The 16720-nt window shown below is 32.8% G+C and overlaps 1 protein-coding gene across 1 annotated transcript; it reads left to right on the top strand.

The window, feature by feature from the left end:
- Positions 1 to 3730: 3730 nt before the first annotated feature.
- LOC137653806 (uncharacterized) lies at positions 3731 to 5669 on the top strand. Its single transcript, XM_068387480.1, has 2 exons — positions 3731 to 3965; positions 5410 to 5669. Exons 1-2 carry the CDS (start codon positions 3731 to 3733, stop codon positions 5667 to 5669), a joined length of 495 nt encoding a protein of 164 aa, XP_068243581.1.
- The last annotated feature ends 11051 nt before the right edge of the window (positions 5670 to 16720 follow it).

Genomic DNA, 16720 nt, shown 5'->3' with positions numbered 1-16720 from the left:
GCCTACTTCATTTCTATACCTATAACACATATACTGTAACTAGAGGGACACTCAGAAGAGCGCAGACCTCCGCCGCTACAGCTTATTTCTCAACCTTTTGCTCGACGTTGACCTTAACCTTTGACCTTAACATGTATTAATTGGCGTGGAATTTCATACACTCAAATACGAACCAAGTATGAAGTCTCTGTGACAACGATGTCCAAACTTATGGCTGATTACGGGAATTGGATATTTTGCTTGACCGTGACCTTGGCCTTTGACCTTGACCTTCCAAAATTAAATCATTCCTAGCTTTATACATAATTAATCCCATCAAGTTTCATTACGATTAAAATTATGGCCAGGAGGCTGTTCACAAACAAACAAACACACAAATAGGAGGTAAAACATAACCTCCTTCCCACTTCGTTGTTGGAGGTAATTATCATTGCCATAATAAGCAATCTCTTAGCACTGAGGGGCCTCTCAAAACATCTGATGTACTCAAAAGATTTTTTTTTTTTAATCTAGCAGTTGAATATGTGGAATTTCCAAAAGTTGAAACTTGCAGGGAATGTTTTAATTTTGAACAGCTTGACGTAATAATCATTATTACTATTATTTGCTAAGCTACAGCCCTAGTTAAAAAAGCAGGATGCTATAAGCCCAAGGGCTCCAACAGGGAAAATAGCCCAGTAAGAACAGGATATAAGAAGAGACGTTTAAGACCAATAATAACATTAAAATGAATGTTTCGTATATAAACAATAAAAACCTGAAAATAACAAGAGGCTTAAAGCTTCAAAACAGCAAGAAGTAGAGAAAGAAAATACAATAGTGTGCCCGAGTGTACCCTCAAGCAAGAGATCTTAACTCAAGACATTGGAAGACCATATGAAAGTTCTGTTTTGTTATTGTTATTAAAATATTTTATATTAATTGTTTATTAATTCTCTTGGAATTATTTTTCTTTATTCCCTTTCCTCGCTGGGCTATTTTTCCATGCTGGAGCCTGGAGCTGTTGGGCTTATAGCATCCCGCTTTACCAACTAGGGTTGTAGGTTAGCTCGTAATAATAATAATAATAATAATAATAATAATAATAATAATAATAATAATAATAATCAACTTCTACGCCTATTGACGCAAAAAGGCCTCAATAATAATAATAATAATAATAATAATAATAATAATAATAATAATAATAATAATAATAATCATCATCAACTTCTCCTACGCCTATTGACGCTAAAAGGCCTCAATAATAATAATAATAATAATAATAATAAAAATAATAATAATAATAATAATAATAATAATAATAATAATAATAATAATAATTTCCGAATCAATGTTACGAGCAATCAAAAGAAAAATAACAAAATATTTTCAAAATTCAAAAGAGCTAAATTTCTTATGCAATCTCTTTTGTGATATTAAATTTAGAGAATATTAAAATTGATGGATAAAATGAAGGGAAGCTAAGACATAAGTCATACAATAAGTTATTTGAAAGATGGGAGAATTTTGATATAAACCTGATTGAAATTTTATACATAAAATGAAAAATACTAAGTTTTACTTACAACGATGTAAGAATAATCCTTGAAATGCACATATATTAAATAACGACACCATATATATATAAATATACTGTATATATATATATATATATATATATATATATATATATGTATATATATATATATATATATATATATCTATATATATAAATATACATTATATATATATATATATATATATATATATATATATATATACATAAACAAATATATAAATATAAACATACTCACAAACACACACATATAAATAAGTAAATAAATAAATATGCTGTGTATATATATATATATATATATATATACACAGTATATATATATATATATATATATATATATATATATATATACACACACAGTATATATATATATATATATATATATATATATATACAGTATATATATATATATATATATATATATATATATATATATATTCATCATCATCTCCTCCTACGCCTAATGATGCAAAGGGCCTAAGTTATATTTCGCCCGTCGTCTATATCCTTTGCTTTTAAATCAATACTTCTCCATTCATCATCATCTACTTCACGCTCCATAGTCCTCAGCCATATAGACCTGGGTCTTCCAACTCTTCTAGTGCCTTGTGAAGCCTAGTTTAAAGTTTGGCGAACTAATCTCACTTGGGGAGTGCGAAGAACATGCCCAAACCATCTCCATCTACCTCTCACCATGATCCACTCACCTAGCAAAATTTAACTATCTCCTTCACTATAAGAGCTAGCTGAATAAACTCTACCCTTCTGAAAGCGAGGGATGATACGATAAATTGTTTAGCCATATGTGTGCTTGTCCGGAGGGAGACGCATGCCAACACCACATTATCACGTACAATGAGCGGGGGAGGGGGACAGGACCCCTGTTTGTAGCCATTCCGCTTTGAAGTTTACATTGATTATCTAGTTATTGGACAAGAAAGAAGAAGAGAAAGATGAAGCAAATCTTCGTACTGCGCATTCCTATATATCCAGGTGACAGCGTAAAACGTGAAAAAAAAAGAAATATAAATCTAAGATCGTGCAAATTTGTAGTATATTTTGGACCTTTTTTACCAATTTCTTTACCTAACGCAATAACGTGACACGCATCAGAGGACCGAGGTCTGTAATTTAGGTAAGTTTTACGTAATGCTTCCTTGTTTGAAAAACAACGGCCTGTTTGACTTTTCTCTTTGTGTTGATCTTCGTGTCGGCTTTGGCGTACGATCGCCGGGACTAGCCCTCTAATTTTTGGCATCCAATCGGGGTGTCCCGTTAACCCCTACCCCTCCCGACACTAGCAATAGGAGGAGTCTTCCTCTACCCACACTACGATCAAAAAGATAGTTCACCCCTCCGTCAGACCACTACCAAAAGGATCTCAGCCCTCCCCAATCAAAAGGATATCCCTCTCCCCTACACCGCCACCAAAGGCATAGGATCCCTACCACCTCTCTCCGCCAGACCACCACCAAAAGGACCTTAGCCCTCCCTCTCCAAAAGAAACTCACTCTCCCCTACACCACCACCAACTTGAAGAGGGTCCCCACTACCTCTCTCCGCCCAGACCACCACCAAAAAGGACCTCAGCCCTCCCCAGCCAAAAGGAACTCTATCTCCCCTACACCACCACCAAAATCTCAACCTCTCTCAACCAGTCCACCACCAAAAAGAAAGCACCCACCCTTAACCTGACCACCACCAAAATGACCTTAACCTTCCCCACCAAAAAGGAACTCACTCTCTCCTACACCACCACCAAAATGAAGAGGGTCTCGCCAACTCTCTCTCCCAGACCACCACCAAAAAGAAAGTTCCCCCTTCCGGCAGACCACCAACAAAAGGACCTCAGTCCTCCCCCAGCAAAAAGAACTCTCTCTCTCCTACACCACCACCAAAATGAAGAGGGTCTTCACCAACTCTCTCTACCAGACCACCACCAAAAAGAAAGTTCCCCCTTCCGGCAGACCACCAACAAAAGGACCCCAGTCCTCCCCCAGCAAAAGAACTCTCTCTCTCCTACACCACCACCAAAATGAAGAGGGTCTTCACCAACTCTCTCTCCCAGACCACCACCAAAAAGAAAGTTCCCCCTTCCGGCAGACCACCAACAAAAGGACCTCAGTCCTCCCCCAGCAAAAGGAACTCTCTCTCTCCTACACCACCACCAAAATGAAGAGGGTCTTCACCAACTCTCTCTACCAGACCACCACCAAAAAGAAAGTTCCCCTTCCGGCAGACCACCAACAAAAGGACCCCAGTCCTCCCCCAGCAAAAGAACTCTCTCTCTCCTACACCACCACCAAAATGAAGAGGGTCTTCACCAACTCTCTCTCCCAGACCACCACCAAAAAGAAAGTTCCCCCTTACGGCAGACCACCAACAAAAGGACCCCAGTCCTCCCCCAGCAAAAGGAACTCTCTCTCTCCTACACCACCACCAAAATGAAGAGGGTCTTCACCAACTCTCTCTCCCAGACCACCACCAAAAAGAAAGTTCCCCCTTCCGGCAGACCACCAACAAAAGGACCCCAGTCCTCCCCCAGCAAAAGGAACTCTCTCTCTCTCCTACACCACCACCAAAATGAAAAGGGTCTTCACCAACTCTCTCTACCAGACCACAACCAAAAAGAAAGTTCCCCCTTCCGGCAGACCACCAACAAAAGGACCCCAGTCCTCCCCCAGCAAAAGAACTCTCTCTCTCCTACACCACCACCAAAATGAAGAGGGTCTTCACCAACTCTCTCTCCCAGACCACCACCAAAAAGAAAGTTCCCCCTTACGGCAGACCACCAACAAAAGGACCCCAGTCCTCCCCCAGCAAAAGGAACTCTCTCTCTCCTACACCACCACCAAAATGAAGAGGGTCTTCACCAACTCTCTCTCCCAGACCACCACCAAAAAGAAAGTTCCCCCTTCCGGCAAACCACCAACAAAAGGACCTCAGTCCTCCCCCAGCAAAAGGAACTCTCTCTCTCCTACATCACCACCAAAATGAAGAGGGTCTTCACCAACTCTCTCTACCAGACCACCACCAAAAGAAAGTTCCCCCTTCCGGCAGACCACCAACAAAAGGACCTCAGTCCTCCCCCAGCAAAAGGAACTCTCTCTCTCCTACACCACCACCAAAATGAAGAGGGTCTTCACCAACTCTCTCTACCAGACCACCACCAAAAAGAAAGTTCCCCTTCCGGCAGACCACCAACAAAAGGACCTCAGTCCTCCCCCAGCAAAAGGAACTCTCTCTCTCCTATACCACCACCAAAATGAAGAGGGTCTTCACCAACTCTCTCTACCAGACCACCACCAAAAAGAAAGTTCCCCCTTCCGGCAGACCACCAACAAAAGGACCTCAGTCCTCCCCCAGCAAAAGGAACTCTCTCTCTCCTACACCACCACCAAAATGAAAAGGGTCTTCACCAACTCTCTCTCCCAGACCACCACCAAAAAGAAAGTTCCCCCTTCCGGCAGACCACCAACAAAAGGACCCCAGTCCTCCCCCAGCAAAAGGAACTCTCTCTCTCCTACACCACCACCAAAATGAAAAGGGTCTTCACCAACTCTCTCTCCCAGACCACCACCAAAAAGAAAGTTCCCCCTTCCAGCAGACCACCAACAAAAGGACCCCAGTCCTCCCCCAGCAAAAGGAACTCTCTCTCTCTCTCCTACACCACCACCAAAATGAAAAGGGTCTTCACCAACTCTCTCTCCCAGACCACCACCAAAAAGAAAGTTCCCCCTTCCGGCAGACCACCAACAAAAGGACCCCAGTCCTCCCCCCAGCAAAGGGAACTCTCTCTCTCCTACACCACCACCAAAATGAAGAGGGTCTTCACCACCTCTATTCCCAAGACCACCATCAAAAAGGACCTCAGTCCTCCACAACCAAAAGGAATTCGCTCTCCCCTACACCACCACCAAAAAGGCTCTCAACCCTCCCCCACCAAATAGGAACTCCCTCTCCCCTACACCACCACCAAAAGGAAGAGGGTCTCCACCACCTCTCTTCCCCAGACCACCACCAAAAGGATCTCAGCCCTCCCCAACCTAAAGGGACTCGCTCTCCCCTACACCACCACCAAAAAGGAAGAGAGTCCTATCCACCACCATAAGGAAACTGTCTGCGAACTCCCAGATCAACAAAAGCCCATACGATAAAAAAAATAGCAAAAATACCTATACCAAACACAAGAAGCAACATTTGGGAAATAATTTTCAAGAAAAAAAATATCACAATCTCATGACATGCAACACAGTGTTAGCAGTATTATTATAATGTTTGCACATAGAATATTGAATGACTTATGCAACATTGCAACACTGGGGGTGTCGGCATATCAAAGGGTCATTAGCCAGTCACGGCAAATCAGAACATTACAAAGCTCCAAGATTTCCTCTATGAAAAAAAAAAGTGAGAAGAAATATTTAATATACGTGTTATCATATATACACAGAAATCTAAGTCTGAATTTGCATGCTTTCTACGAAGATCAATGTAAAACGATTCTAGATAAAAACCAGTTTTTTCCAAAGCAAAATTCTCCCACTACCCCTTTTTTTTATCTCACACGCACACACATACACATCTTTAACTTGTCATTTAGTTCTCTTGCTTGAGGGTACACTCGGGCACACTATTCTATCTTATTTCTCTTCCTCTTGTTTTGTTCAAGTTTTTATAGTTTATTTAAGAAATATTTATTTTAGTGTTGTTATTGTTCTTAAGATATTTCATTTTTCCTCGTTTCCTTTCTTCACTGGGCTATTTTTCCTGTTGGAGCCCCTGGGCTTATAGCATATCCTGCTTTTCCAACTAGGGTTGCAGCTTAGCAAGTAATAATAATAAATATAATACCGGAACACGACCATCAAAAGTGACTTAGTGGGCACAATATCGTCTCTTATTTCTCTTCCTCTTGTTTTGTTAAAGTTTTTATAGTTTAAGAAATATTTATTTTAATGTTGTTACTGTTCTTAGGATATTTTATTTTTCCTTGCTTCCTTTCCTCACTGGGCTATTTTTCCAGTTGGAGCCCCTGGGCTTATAGCATATCATACTTTCCCAACTAGGGTTGTAGCTTAGCAAGTAATAATAATAATAATATAGTTCTCTTGCTTGAGTATACACTAGGGTACAATATTCTATCTCATTTCTCTTCCTCTTATTTTGTTAAAGTTTTTAAAATGATTTAAGAAATATTTATTTCAATGTTCTTACTGTTCTTAAGATATTTCATTTTTCATTGTTGCCTTTCCTCGCTGGGCTACTATCCCCGTTGGAGCCCCCGGGCTTATAGCATATCCTGCTTTTCCAACTAGAGTTGTAGCTTAGCAAGTAATAATAATGAATATAATACCGGAACATGATTTTATTTTTCCTTGTTTCCTTTCCTCACTGGGCTATTTTCCCTGTTGGTGCCCCTGGGCTTATAGCATATCCTGCTTTTCCAACTAGAGTTGTAGCTTAGCAAGTAATAATAATGAATATATTACAGTAACACGACCATCAAAACTGACTTCAGTGTTTATATTTTTCCTTGTTTCCTTTCCTCACTGGGTTATTTTCCCTGTTGGAGCCCCTGGGCTTATAGCATATCCTGCTTTTCCAACTAGAGTTGTAGCTTAGCAAGTAATAATAATAAATATAATACCGGAACATGATTTTATTTTTCCTTGTTTCCTTTCCTCACTGGGCTATTTTCCCTGTTGGTGCCCCTGGGCTTATAGCATATCCTGCTTTTCCAACTAGAGTTGTAGCTTAGCAAGTAATAATAATGAATATATTACAGTAACACGACCATCAAAACTGACTTCAGTGTTTATATTTTTCCTTGTTTCCTTTCCTCACTGGGTTATTTTCCCTGTTGGAGCCCCTGGGCTTATAGCATATCCTGCTTTTCCAACTAGAGTTGTAGCTTAGCAAGTAATAATAATAAATATATTACAGGAACACGACCATCAAAAGTAACTTCAGTGTTTTTATTTTTCCTTGTTTCCTTTCCTCACTGGGCTATTTTCCCTGTTGGAGCCCCCTGGGCTTATATCATACCCTGCTTTTCCAACTAGGGTTGTAGCTTAGCAAGTAATAATAATAAATATAATACCGGAACACGACCATCAAAAGGGACCTGTGTGTTTATTTTTCCTTGTTTCCTTTCCTCACTGGGCTATTTTCCCTATTGGAGCCCCTGGGCTTATTGCATATCCTGCTTTCCTATCTAGGGTTGTAGCTTAGCAAGTAATAATAACAATAATAATAATAACAATCAAAATAATATTAATAATAATGATAATAATAATAACAATAATAATAATCTATATATTAATACGATAGCGTGTGTTATTTATCTATTTTGTATGTCACGCTTTAAAAAACCGGAGATAATTTCATGGTATACTCTTGCAAATTCACGCTTTAAAGAAAACGGAATAAATTTAATGGTATACTCTTACAAATTCACATTAGACTTTGATTACTTAACCAAAGCACATCTTATATAGACAAAAAGTTGAGTTCAATCAATTTCCATAACCTAGATTATAAAATTAATCTCTGGACATTTTATTCAAACATGTATAGGTTAGGAACAAGATAATTAGTATTGAAAATAACATTTCGTGTAATCTACACGGGTTCCACTAGTAATAATAAATATAATACCGGAACACGACCATCAAAACTGACTTCAGTGTTTTCCCAAACCCTCAGCCTTCTATTTCTCTGAATGGAGACTGACGTGAAAATCTGATGTCAATAGATGACAGCATCGATCACCTAATTTTAGACGATTGTCGGCTTCCCTTTGAAGCATGAAACGAAGCCTTTTGGGCGTCCTTCAATAACACTGCATTCGTCATTGTCGCACTTATCAAGGACTGTGCATGTGCAAACAAAATGAGCTTCAAAGTCAATTTCTATCTCGGTTTCTCTATCCGCTTTAATCACGAAATCGGGGCACCATGGAGAATAGTGACAGCTACATAACAGATGATTTCAGGTATTTCGTATATAAGGTTCAATATTGCTTCCACGTTACATGTCGGTATACTACGCAAATGTTAAATCCATAATCTGTCGTAGATATAAAGATTTACAATGTTTATATAAGAATGAAGATGGCAGAGATAGTTATTATTGTTATTACTGTTACAAGCTAATGTACAGCCCTAGTTGTAAAAGCAGGAAGCTATAAGGCCAATGGCTTCAACAGGGAAAAATAGCCCAGCGAGAAAAGTAAATGAGGAAATAAATAAATAGATGATGATAATACTAATAATAATAATAATAATTATTATTATTATTATTATTATTAATATTATTATTATTATTATTGTTGTTGTTGTTGTTGTTACTAGCTAAGATCCAACCCTAGTTTGAAAAGCAAGATGCTTTAAGCCAAAGGGCCCCAACAGGGAAAAATAGCCCAGACAGGAGAGGAAACGAGGAAATAAATAAATAGATAATAATTATTATTATTACTATTGTTACTAGCTACGATACAAGCCTAGTTGGAAAAGCATGATGCTACAAGCCTAAGGGCTCCAACAGGGCAAAAATAGCCCACTGAGGAAAGGAAATAAGAAAATAAACGAACTACATGAGAAGTAAGGAATAATTAATATAAAATACCTTAAGCTCAGTAACAACGTTAAAATTGATATGTCATACATAAACTATGAAGAGACACTTATGTGAGCCTATTCAACATTAAACTATCATACAGCTTTTGACATTGAAATACCTATTGTGAGCGTATATATTATGCGCTAACCAAGGCATTATGCCCGGTAGCTTGATCTAATAACGACACCTTTTCACTTGCAATAATCAAATTAGGGTTACACTCGGACCGAAAAAAAGTTGATTCTATCAACCAAGTTATGCCATGGTTAGACTCAGAGAAAAAAAAAAAAAAAGTTTTTTTTTTTTTGCTGGCTTACAAACTAAAGTGGAAGTTTCCGAATGGGGAAGAAACGAAAGTAGAGGGAAATACAGAAAGGGGAACCTGTGTGTTAACTCTCCTACTTGAAAGGGTATAGCTGAAATGTATACATATACTCATAGAGAATGTTCTCCAATGTTTAAATGGTCATACGGATACACCAGATGTATTTGAAATGCATATGCATTTATGTCTGTATATATATATATATATATATATATATATATATATATATATATATATATACATATATATATATATATATATATATATATATATATATATATATATATATAGACAGACACTTGCTCTTTATTACATGTGGGAGATAACCCTACAGAGGTCTTGTACATAAATAAAGTCAAACGTTCCTAGCACTCAACTTTCCACGTTAACTAAGGATGAAAATTAAGATATAAAAAGGAGAGACAGAATCACATTACCGGAAAATAACTTAAAAATAATCATTAATATAAAAATCCATTTAGGATGTGAATGTGTTCGACGTGAAATGCACATTCTGTGCTGAAAAGTTAAGTATGATTTTTTTATTACTTTGTGAATGTAGAGATAAAGAGAGAGAAATATATATAGAGAGAAAAATACACGATAGCTCTGATATATATTTTCTATAATGTGACAGGAACTCTAAAGTAAATGCACAGGATAATGAGAGAGAGAGAGAGAGAGAGAGAGAGAGAGAGAGAGAGAGAGAGAGAGAGAGAGATATGATATGTCTTCTATATATCTTTATAACATAACTGAACAATACACAAAGTTAACGCACAGGATAAGAAAGAAAGAAAGAAAGAAAGAAAGAAAGAGAGAGAGAGAAAGAGAGAGAGAGGGGGGGGGGCAGAATGAATTATAGTACAAATAGCTTTGAACTTCCAGAATATGATCCTTTCTTAACCTGTTTTCTCCAAACACTTTATACACTCAAATCATGACGCAAACTCCCCATACGAATAAAATTAAAAATCACAATCCAAAACCATCTTCAGGGGGACAAGCGTCTGGGTGCCGGTAAACACCCATCCAATAGTCCATTAAACCAATAAAAACTTTATTTCATCCAGTAAGGTCGTATAGAAGCATATAGGAACTTCTACGGAGGCTATAGCTATATTTGTCAATCCATTGACGCATTTGACTAGACGAGTCTCTACCATGTCAAACCACATCAAATGTTATCCAGCACGAATCTTAAAAGGTATCACAGTCGCTTATGGCACAAAGCAAGCGTCTAAGTTCCCATATAAACCTGCTTAGTGAGACTCAACATTCTTCAAGCTTGGAAAGTTCGAGTTTCGAAAGTTCAACCTTGCAGCGATTTTTTTTATCTATTTATCAAAGGCCTATTTTGATGTTGATGTTCTTAAAATATGTTACTTTAATTGTTCATTATTTCTCTTGTAGTTTATTGCTTTATTTCCTTTCTTCACTAGGCTACTTTTCCCTGTTGGAACCCTTGGTCTTATAGCATACTGCTTTCACAACTACTGTTGTAGCTTAGCTAATAACAACAACAACATCAACAACAATAAATAATAATTATGATAATAATTTCAAACTTCATTGGCTCCTGTTAAATTCTTGTTCATCCTGCTTTTCCAACTAGGGTTATAGCTTAGCTAATAATAATAATAATAATAATAATAATAATAATAATAATAATAATAATAACAAAGAAAGTGGAAATTTTGAATCTAATCGGGAAAATATTGTCACTTTTATTTCATAATAATAATAATAATAATACATCCTTCTCCTAGAAACCCTAGACAATCCCATAAGCATCCCACTGGAAATTATCCTACGACCTCAAACATAAAACAGGATTCAACAACTTCTTCCAGGTTAGTCTTCGCGGAAGGATCTCATACACCTCGAGGAGCCTTCGGAGAAATGGTCTCCGGGAAGCGCTGCTTACGACACCACCTCCCCCCTACTTCCTTTACCAGGCGCCTTTGAAGGACAAGCTTAACATTACCTTTGACAGGTAAGATCCTTACTTAGTCCTTCTGGGGATCTGAACGTAGGATATAATCGTCTGTATACTTGTTTGACGAGTCCAGGCTAGGGAAGCTACATGGCTCCACTCCCCAAAATTTGAACCAGTGTTTATCTAAAATGTTTATTATAAAACTGAATTTCTTATGCAATTAATTAAAGTTTAATTAACATTTATTCATCTAAATTGTTTATCATAAATCTGAATTTATTGTGTAATTATTTAACGTTTAATGGCCAATTATTTTTTATCTATTTCTTATTACAAATCTGAACTTATTGTGTAATTACTTGAAGTTCAAAGAGCAATTATTTATCTAAATTGTTTATTATAAATCTGAACTTAGTATAATTACTTAAAGTTTAATGGACAATTATTTATTCATCTAAATTGTTTATTATAAATCTGAACTTGTGTAATTACTTGACGCTTAATGGACAATTATTTATTTATCTAAAGTGTTTATTATAAATCTGAACTTATTGTGTTTTTACTTAACGTTTAATGGACAATTATTTATTTATCTAAATTGTTTATAATAAATCTGAACTTATCGTTTAATTACTTAAAGTTCAAAGAGAAATAATTTATCTAAATTGTTTATTATAAATCTGAACTTATTGTGTATTTACTTAACGTTTAATGGACAATTATTTATTCATCTAAATTGTTTATTATAAATCTCAACTTATTGTGTAATTAGTTATCGTTTAACGTACAATTATTTATTCATCTAAATTGTTTATTATAAATCTGAATTTCTTTTGTAAATACTCAACGTTTAATGAACAATTATTTATTTATCTAAATTGTTTATTATAAATCTGAATTTCTTGAGTAATTACTTAACGAATAATGTACAATTATTTATTCATCTAAATTGTTTATTATAAATCTGAATTTCTTTTGTAAATACTCAACGTTTAATGAACAATTATTTATCTATATCTATATTTCTTATTACAAATCTGAACTTATTGTGTAATTACTTGAAGTTCAAAGAGCAATTATTTATCTAAATTGTTTATTATAAATCTGAACTTAGTATAATTACTTAAAGTTTAATGGACAATTATTTATTCATCTAAATTGTTTATTATAAATCTGAACTTGTGTAATTACTTGACGCTTAATGGACAATTATTTATTTATCTAAAGTGTTTATTATAAATCTGAACTTATTGTGTATTTACTTAACGTTTAATGGACAATTATTTATTTATCTAAATTGTTTATAATAAATCTGAACTTATCGTTTAATTACTTAAAGTTCAAAGAGAATTTATTCATCTAAATTGTTTATTATAAATCTCAACTTATTGTGTAATTAGTTATCGTTTAACGTACAATTATTTATTCATCTAAATTGTTTATTATAAATCTGAATTTCTTTTGTAAATACTCAACGTTTAATGAACAATTATTTATTTATCTAAATTGTTTATTATAAATCTGAATTTCTTGAGTAATTACTTAACGAATAATGTACACTTATTTATTCATCTAAATTGTTTATTATAAATCTGAATTTCTTTTGTAAATACTCAATGTTTAATGAACAATTATTTATCTATATAAATTGTTTATTATAAATCTGAATTTCTTTTGTAAATACTCAACGTTTAATGAACAATTATTTATTTATCTAAATTGTTTATTATAAATCTGAATTTCTTGAGTAATTACTTAACGAATAATGTACAATTATCTATTTATCTAAATTGTTTATTATAAATCTGAATTTCTTTTGTAAATACTCAACGTTTAATGAACAATTATTTATTTATCTAAATTGTTTATTATAAATCTGAATTTCTTGAGTAATTACTTAACGAATAATGTACAATTATTTATTTATCTAAATTGTTTATTATAAATCTGAATTTCTTTTGTAAATACTCAACGTTTAATGAACAATTATTTATTTATCTAAATTGTTTATTATAAATCTGAATTTCTTTTGTAAATACTCAACGTTTAATGAACAATTATTTATTTATCTAAATTGTTTATTATAAATCTGAATTTCTTTTGTAAATACTCAACGTTTAATGAACAATTATTTATTTATCTAAATTGTTTATTATAAATCTGAATTTCTTGAGTAATTACTTAACGAATAATGTACAATTATTTATTTATCTAAATTGTTTATTATAAATCTGAATTTCTTTTGTAAATACTCAACGTTTAATGAACAATTATTTATTTATCTAAATTGTTTATTATAAATCTGAATTTCTTGAGTAATTACTTAACGAATAATGTACAATTATTTATTTATCTAAATTGTTTATTATAAATCTGAATTTCTTTTGTAAATACTCAACGTTTAATGAACAATTATTTATTTATCTAAATTGTTTATTATAAATCTGAATTTCTTTTGTAAATACTCAACGTTTAATGAACAATTATTTATTTATATAAATTGTTTATTATAAATCTGAATTTCTTTTGTAAATACTAAACGTTTAATGAACAATTATTTATTTATCCAAATTGTTTATTATAAATCTGAATTTCTTGAGTAATTACTTAACGAATAATGTACAATTATTTATTTATCTAAATTGTTTATTATAAATCTGAATTTCTTTTGTAAATACTCAACGTTTAATGAACAATTATTTATTTATCTAAATTTTTTATTATAAATCTGAATTTCTTGAGTAATTACTTAACGAATAATGTACAATTATTTATTTATCTAAATTGTTTATTATAAATCTGAATTTCTTTTGTAAATACTCAACGTTTAATGAACAATTATTTATTTATCTAAATTTTTTATTATAAATCTGAATTTCTTGAGTAATTACTTAACGAATAATGTACAATTATTTATTTATCTAAATTGTTTATTATAAATCTGAATTTCTTTTGTAAATACTCAACGTTTAATGAACAATTATTTATTTATCTAAATTAATTTATTATAAATCTGAATTTCTTGAGTAATTACTTAACGAATAATGTACAATTATTTATTTATCTAAATTGTTTATTATAGATCTGAACTTATTGTGTAATTACTTAACGTTTAATGGACAATTATTTATTTATCTAAATTGTTTATTATAAATCTGAATTTCTTTTGTAAATACTCAACGTTTAATGAACAATTATTTATTTATATAAATTGTTTATTATAAATCTGAATTTCTTTTGTAAATACTCAACGTTTAATGAACAATTATTTATTTATCTAAATTGTTTATTATAAATCTGAATTTCTTGAGTAATTACTTAACGAATAATGTACAATTATTTATTTATCTAAATTGTTTATTATAAATCTGAATTTCTTTTGTAAATACTCAACGTTTAATGAACAATTATTTATTTATCTAAATTGTTTATTATAAATCTGAATTTCTTGAGTAATTACTTAACGAATAATGTACAATTATTTATTTATCTAAATTGTTTATTATAAATCTGAATTTCTTTTGTAAATACTCAACGTTTAATGAACAATTATTTATTTATATAAATTGTTTATTATAAATCTGAATTTCTTGAGTAATTACTTAACGAATAATGTACAATTATTTATTTATCTAAATTGTTTATTATAAATCTGAATTTCTTTTGTAAATACTCAACGTTTAATGAACAATTATTTATTTATCTAAATTGTTTATTATAAATCTGAATTTCTTGAGTAATTACTTAACGAATAATGTACAATTATTTATTTATCTAAATTGTTTATTATAAATCTGAACTTATTGTGTAATTACTTAACGTTTAATGGACAATTATTTATTTATATAAATTGTTTATTATAAATCTGAATTTCTTTTGTAAATACTCAACGTTTAATGAACAATTATTTATTTATCTAAATTGTTTATTATAAATCTGAATTTCTTGAGTAATTACTTAACGAATAATGTACAATTATTTATTTATCTAAATTGTTTATTATAAATCTGAATTTCTTTTGTAAATACTCAACGTTTAATGAACAATTATTTATTTATCTAAATTGTTTATTATAAATCTGAATTTCTTGAGTAATTACTTAACGAATAATGTACAATTATTTATTTATCTAAATTGTTTATTATAAATCTGAACTTATTGTGTAATTACTTAACGCGTAATGAACGAGTATCTATTTATCAAAATTGTTTATCATGAATTCGTAATTAATTTTAATTACTTAACGTTTAATGGATAAAGATTGTCTTTCGTTAAGTGTTACTGTTTACGTGATATTTCAAAAGAAACACGCACATGTCCATACATACTGTATATCCTATACAAGCATCCTGTATTTTAAAGAGCAAGTGCCTGGATATATATATATATATATATATATATATATATATATATATATATATATATATATATATACATATATTATTATTATCATTATAATTATTATTACTAGCCAAGCTACAACCCTAGTTGGAAAAGCAGGATGCTGTAAGCCCAAGGGCTCCAAAAGGGAAAAATAGCCCAGTGAGGAAAGGAAATAAGGAAATAGATAAACAAATATTTATATATATACACATACAGTACATATAAAATATAAATTTCTATAAATATGTATATGTATATATATAATATATATATATATATATATATATATATATATATTATATATATATATATATATATATATATATATATATATATCTTTTCGGTCACGCTCAGATGTTTCCGTCCCTCGGGAAGGAGAGAGGGAGTAGTCACACTATGATGAAAGGGGATTGCATATGTGAGCATATATATCAAAATATTTAGCCGTCTTTTTATAAAGGTCGCAAACATATCTAAATATTTAGACGTCATTTTGCCTCCCCATTAAACAGATTAAACTAATGTTCCCGGCTGGGATCGATCTGCTGCCATGCGAATGCTATACGAACGCGTTACCACTGTACTACCCAGGAGTAATACCTGATGTGGCCGATGCGATAACGTCCCTGATTAGTGAACGCCAGACTGGGGTTCGAGACCTACTCAAACTCTTTAGTTCCTTTGATCGCTGCAACCTTCCCTTCCTTGTGGGCTAAGGATGGGGAGCTTGGGCGAGCCTATAGGTTTATCTGCTAAGTCATAAGCAGCCTGGCCCTCCTTGATTCTAGCTTGGGTGGAGAGGGGGCTCGGGTGCTGTTCATATGTATATATGGTCAGTCTCCAAGACATTGTCCTGCTTGATAGGGCAATGCCACTGTCCTTTGCTTCTGCA

Source organism: Palaemon carinicauda, chromosome 1 (genome assembly GCF_036898095.1).
Source record: "Palaemon carinicauda isolate YSFRI2023 chromosome 1, ASM3689809v2, whole genome shotgun sequence".
Classification (NCBI taxonomy): domain Eukaryota; kingdom Metazoa; phylum Arthropoda; class Malacostraca; order Decapoda; family Palaemonidae; genus Palaemon; species Palaemon carinicauda.
Note: the sequence above shows the minus strand (reverse complement) of the source record. Positions and strands in the feature narration are given on the sequence as shown.

Coding starts and splice junctions, on each gene's coding strand:
- LOC137653806 (XM_068387480.1), top strand. CDS start 3,731: ATGAAGAGGGTCTTCACCAACTCTCTCTACCAGACCACCACCAAAAAG. Junction 3,966..5,409: donor AGGACCCCAGTCCTCCCCCA/GCAAAAGGAACT, acceptor TCTATTCCCAAG/ACCACCATCAAAAAGGACCT.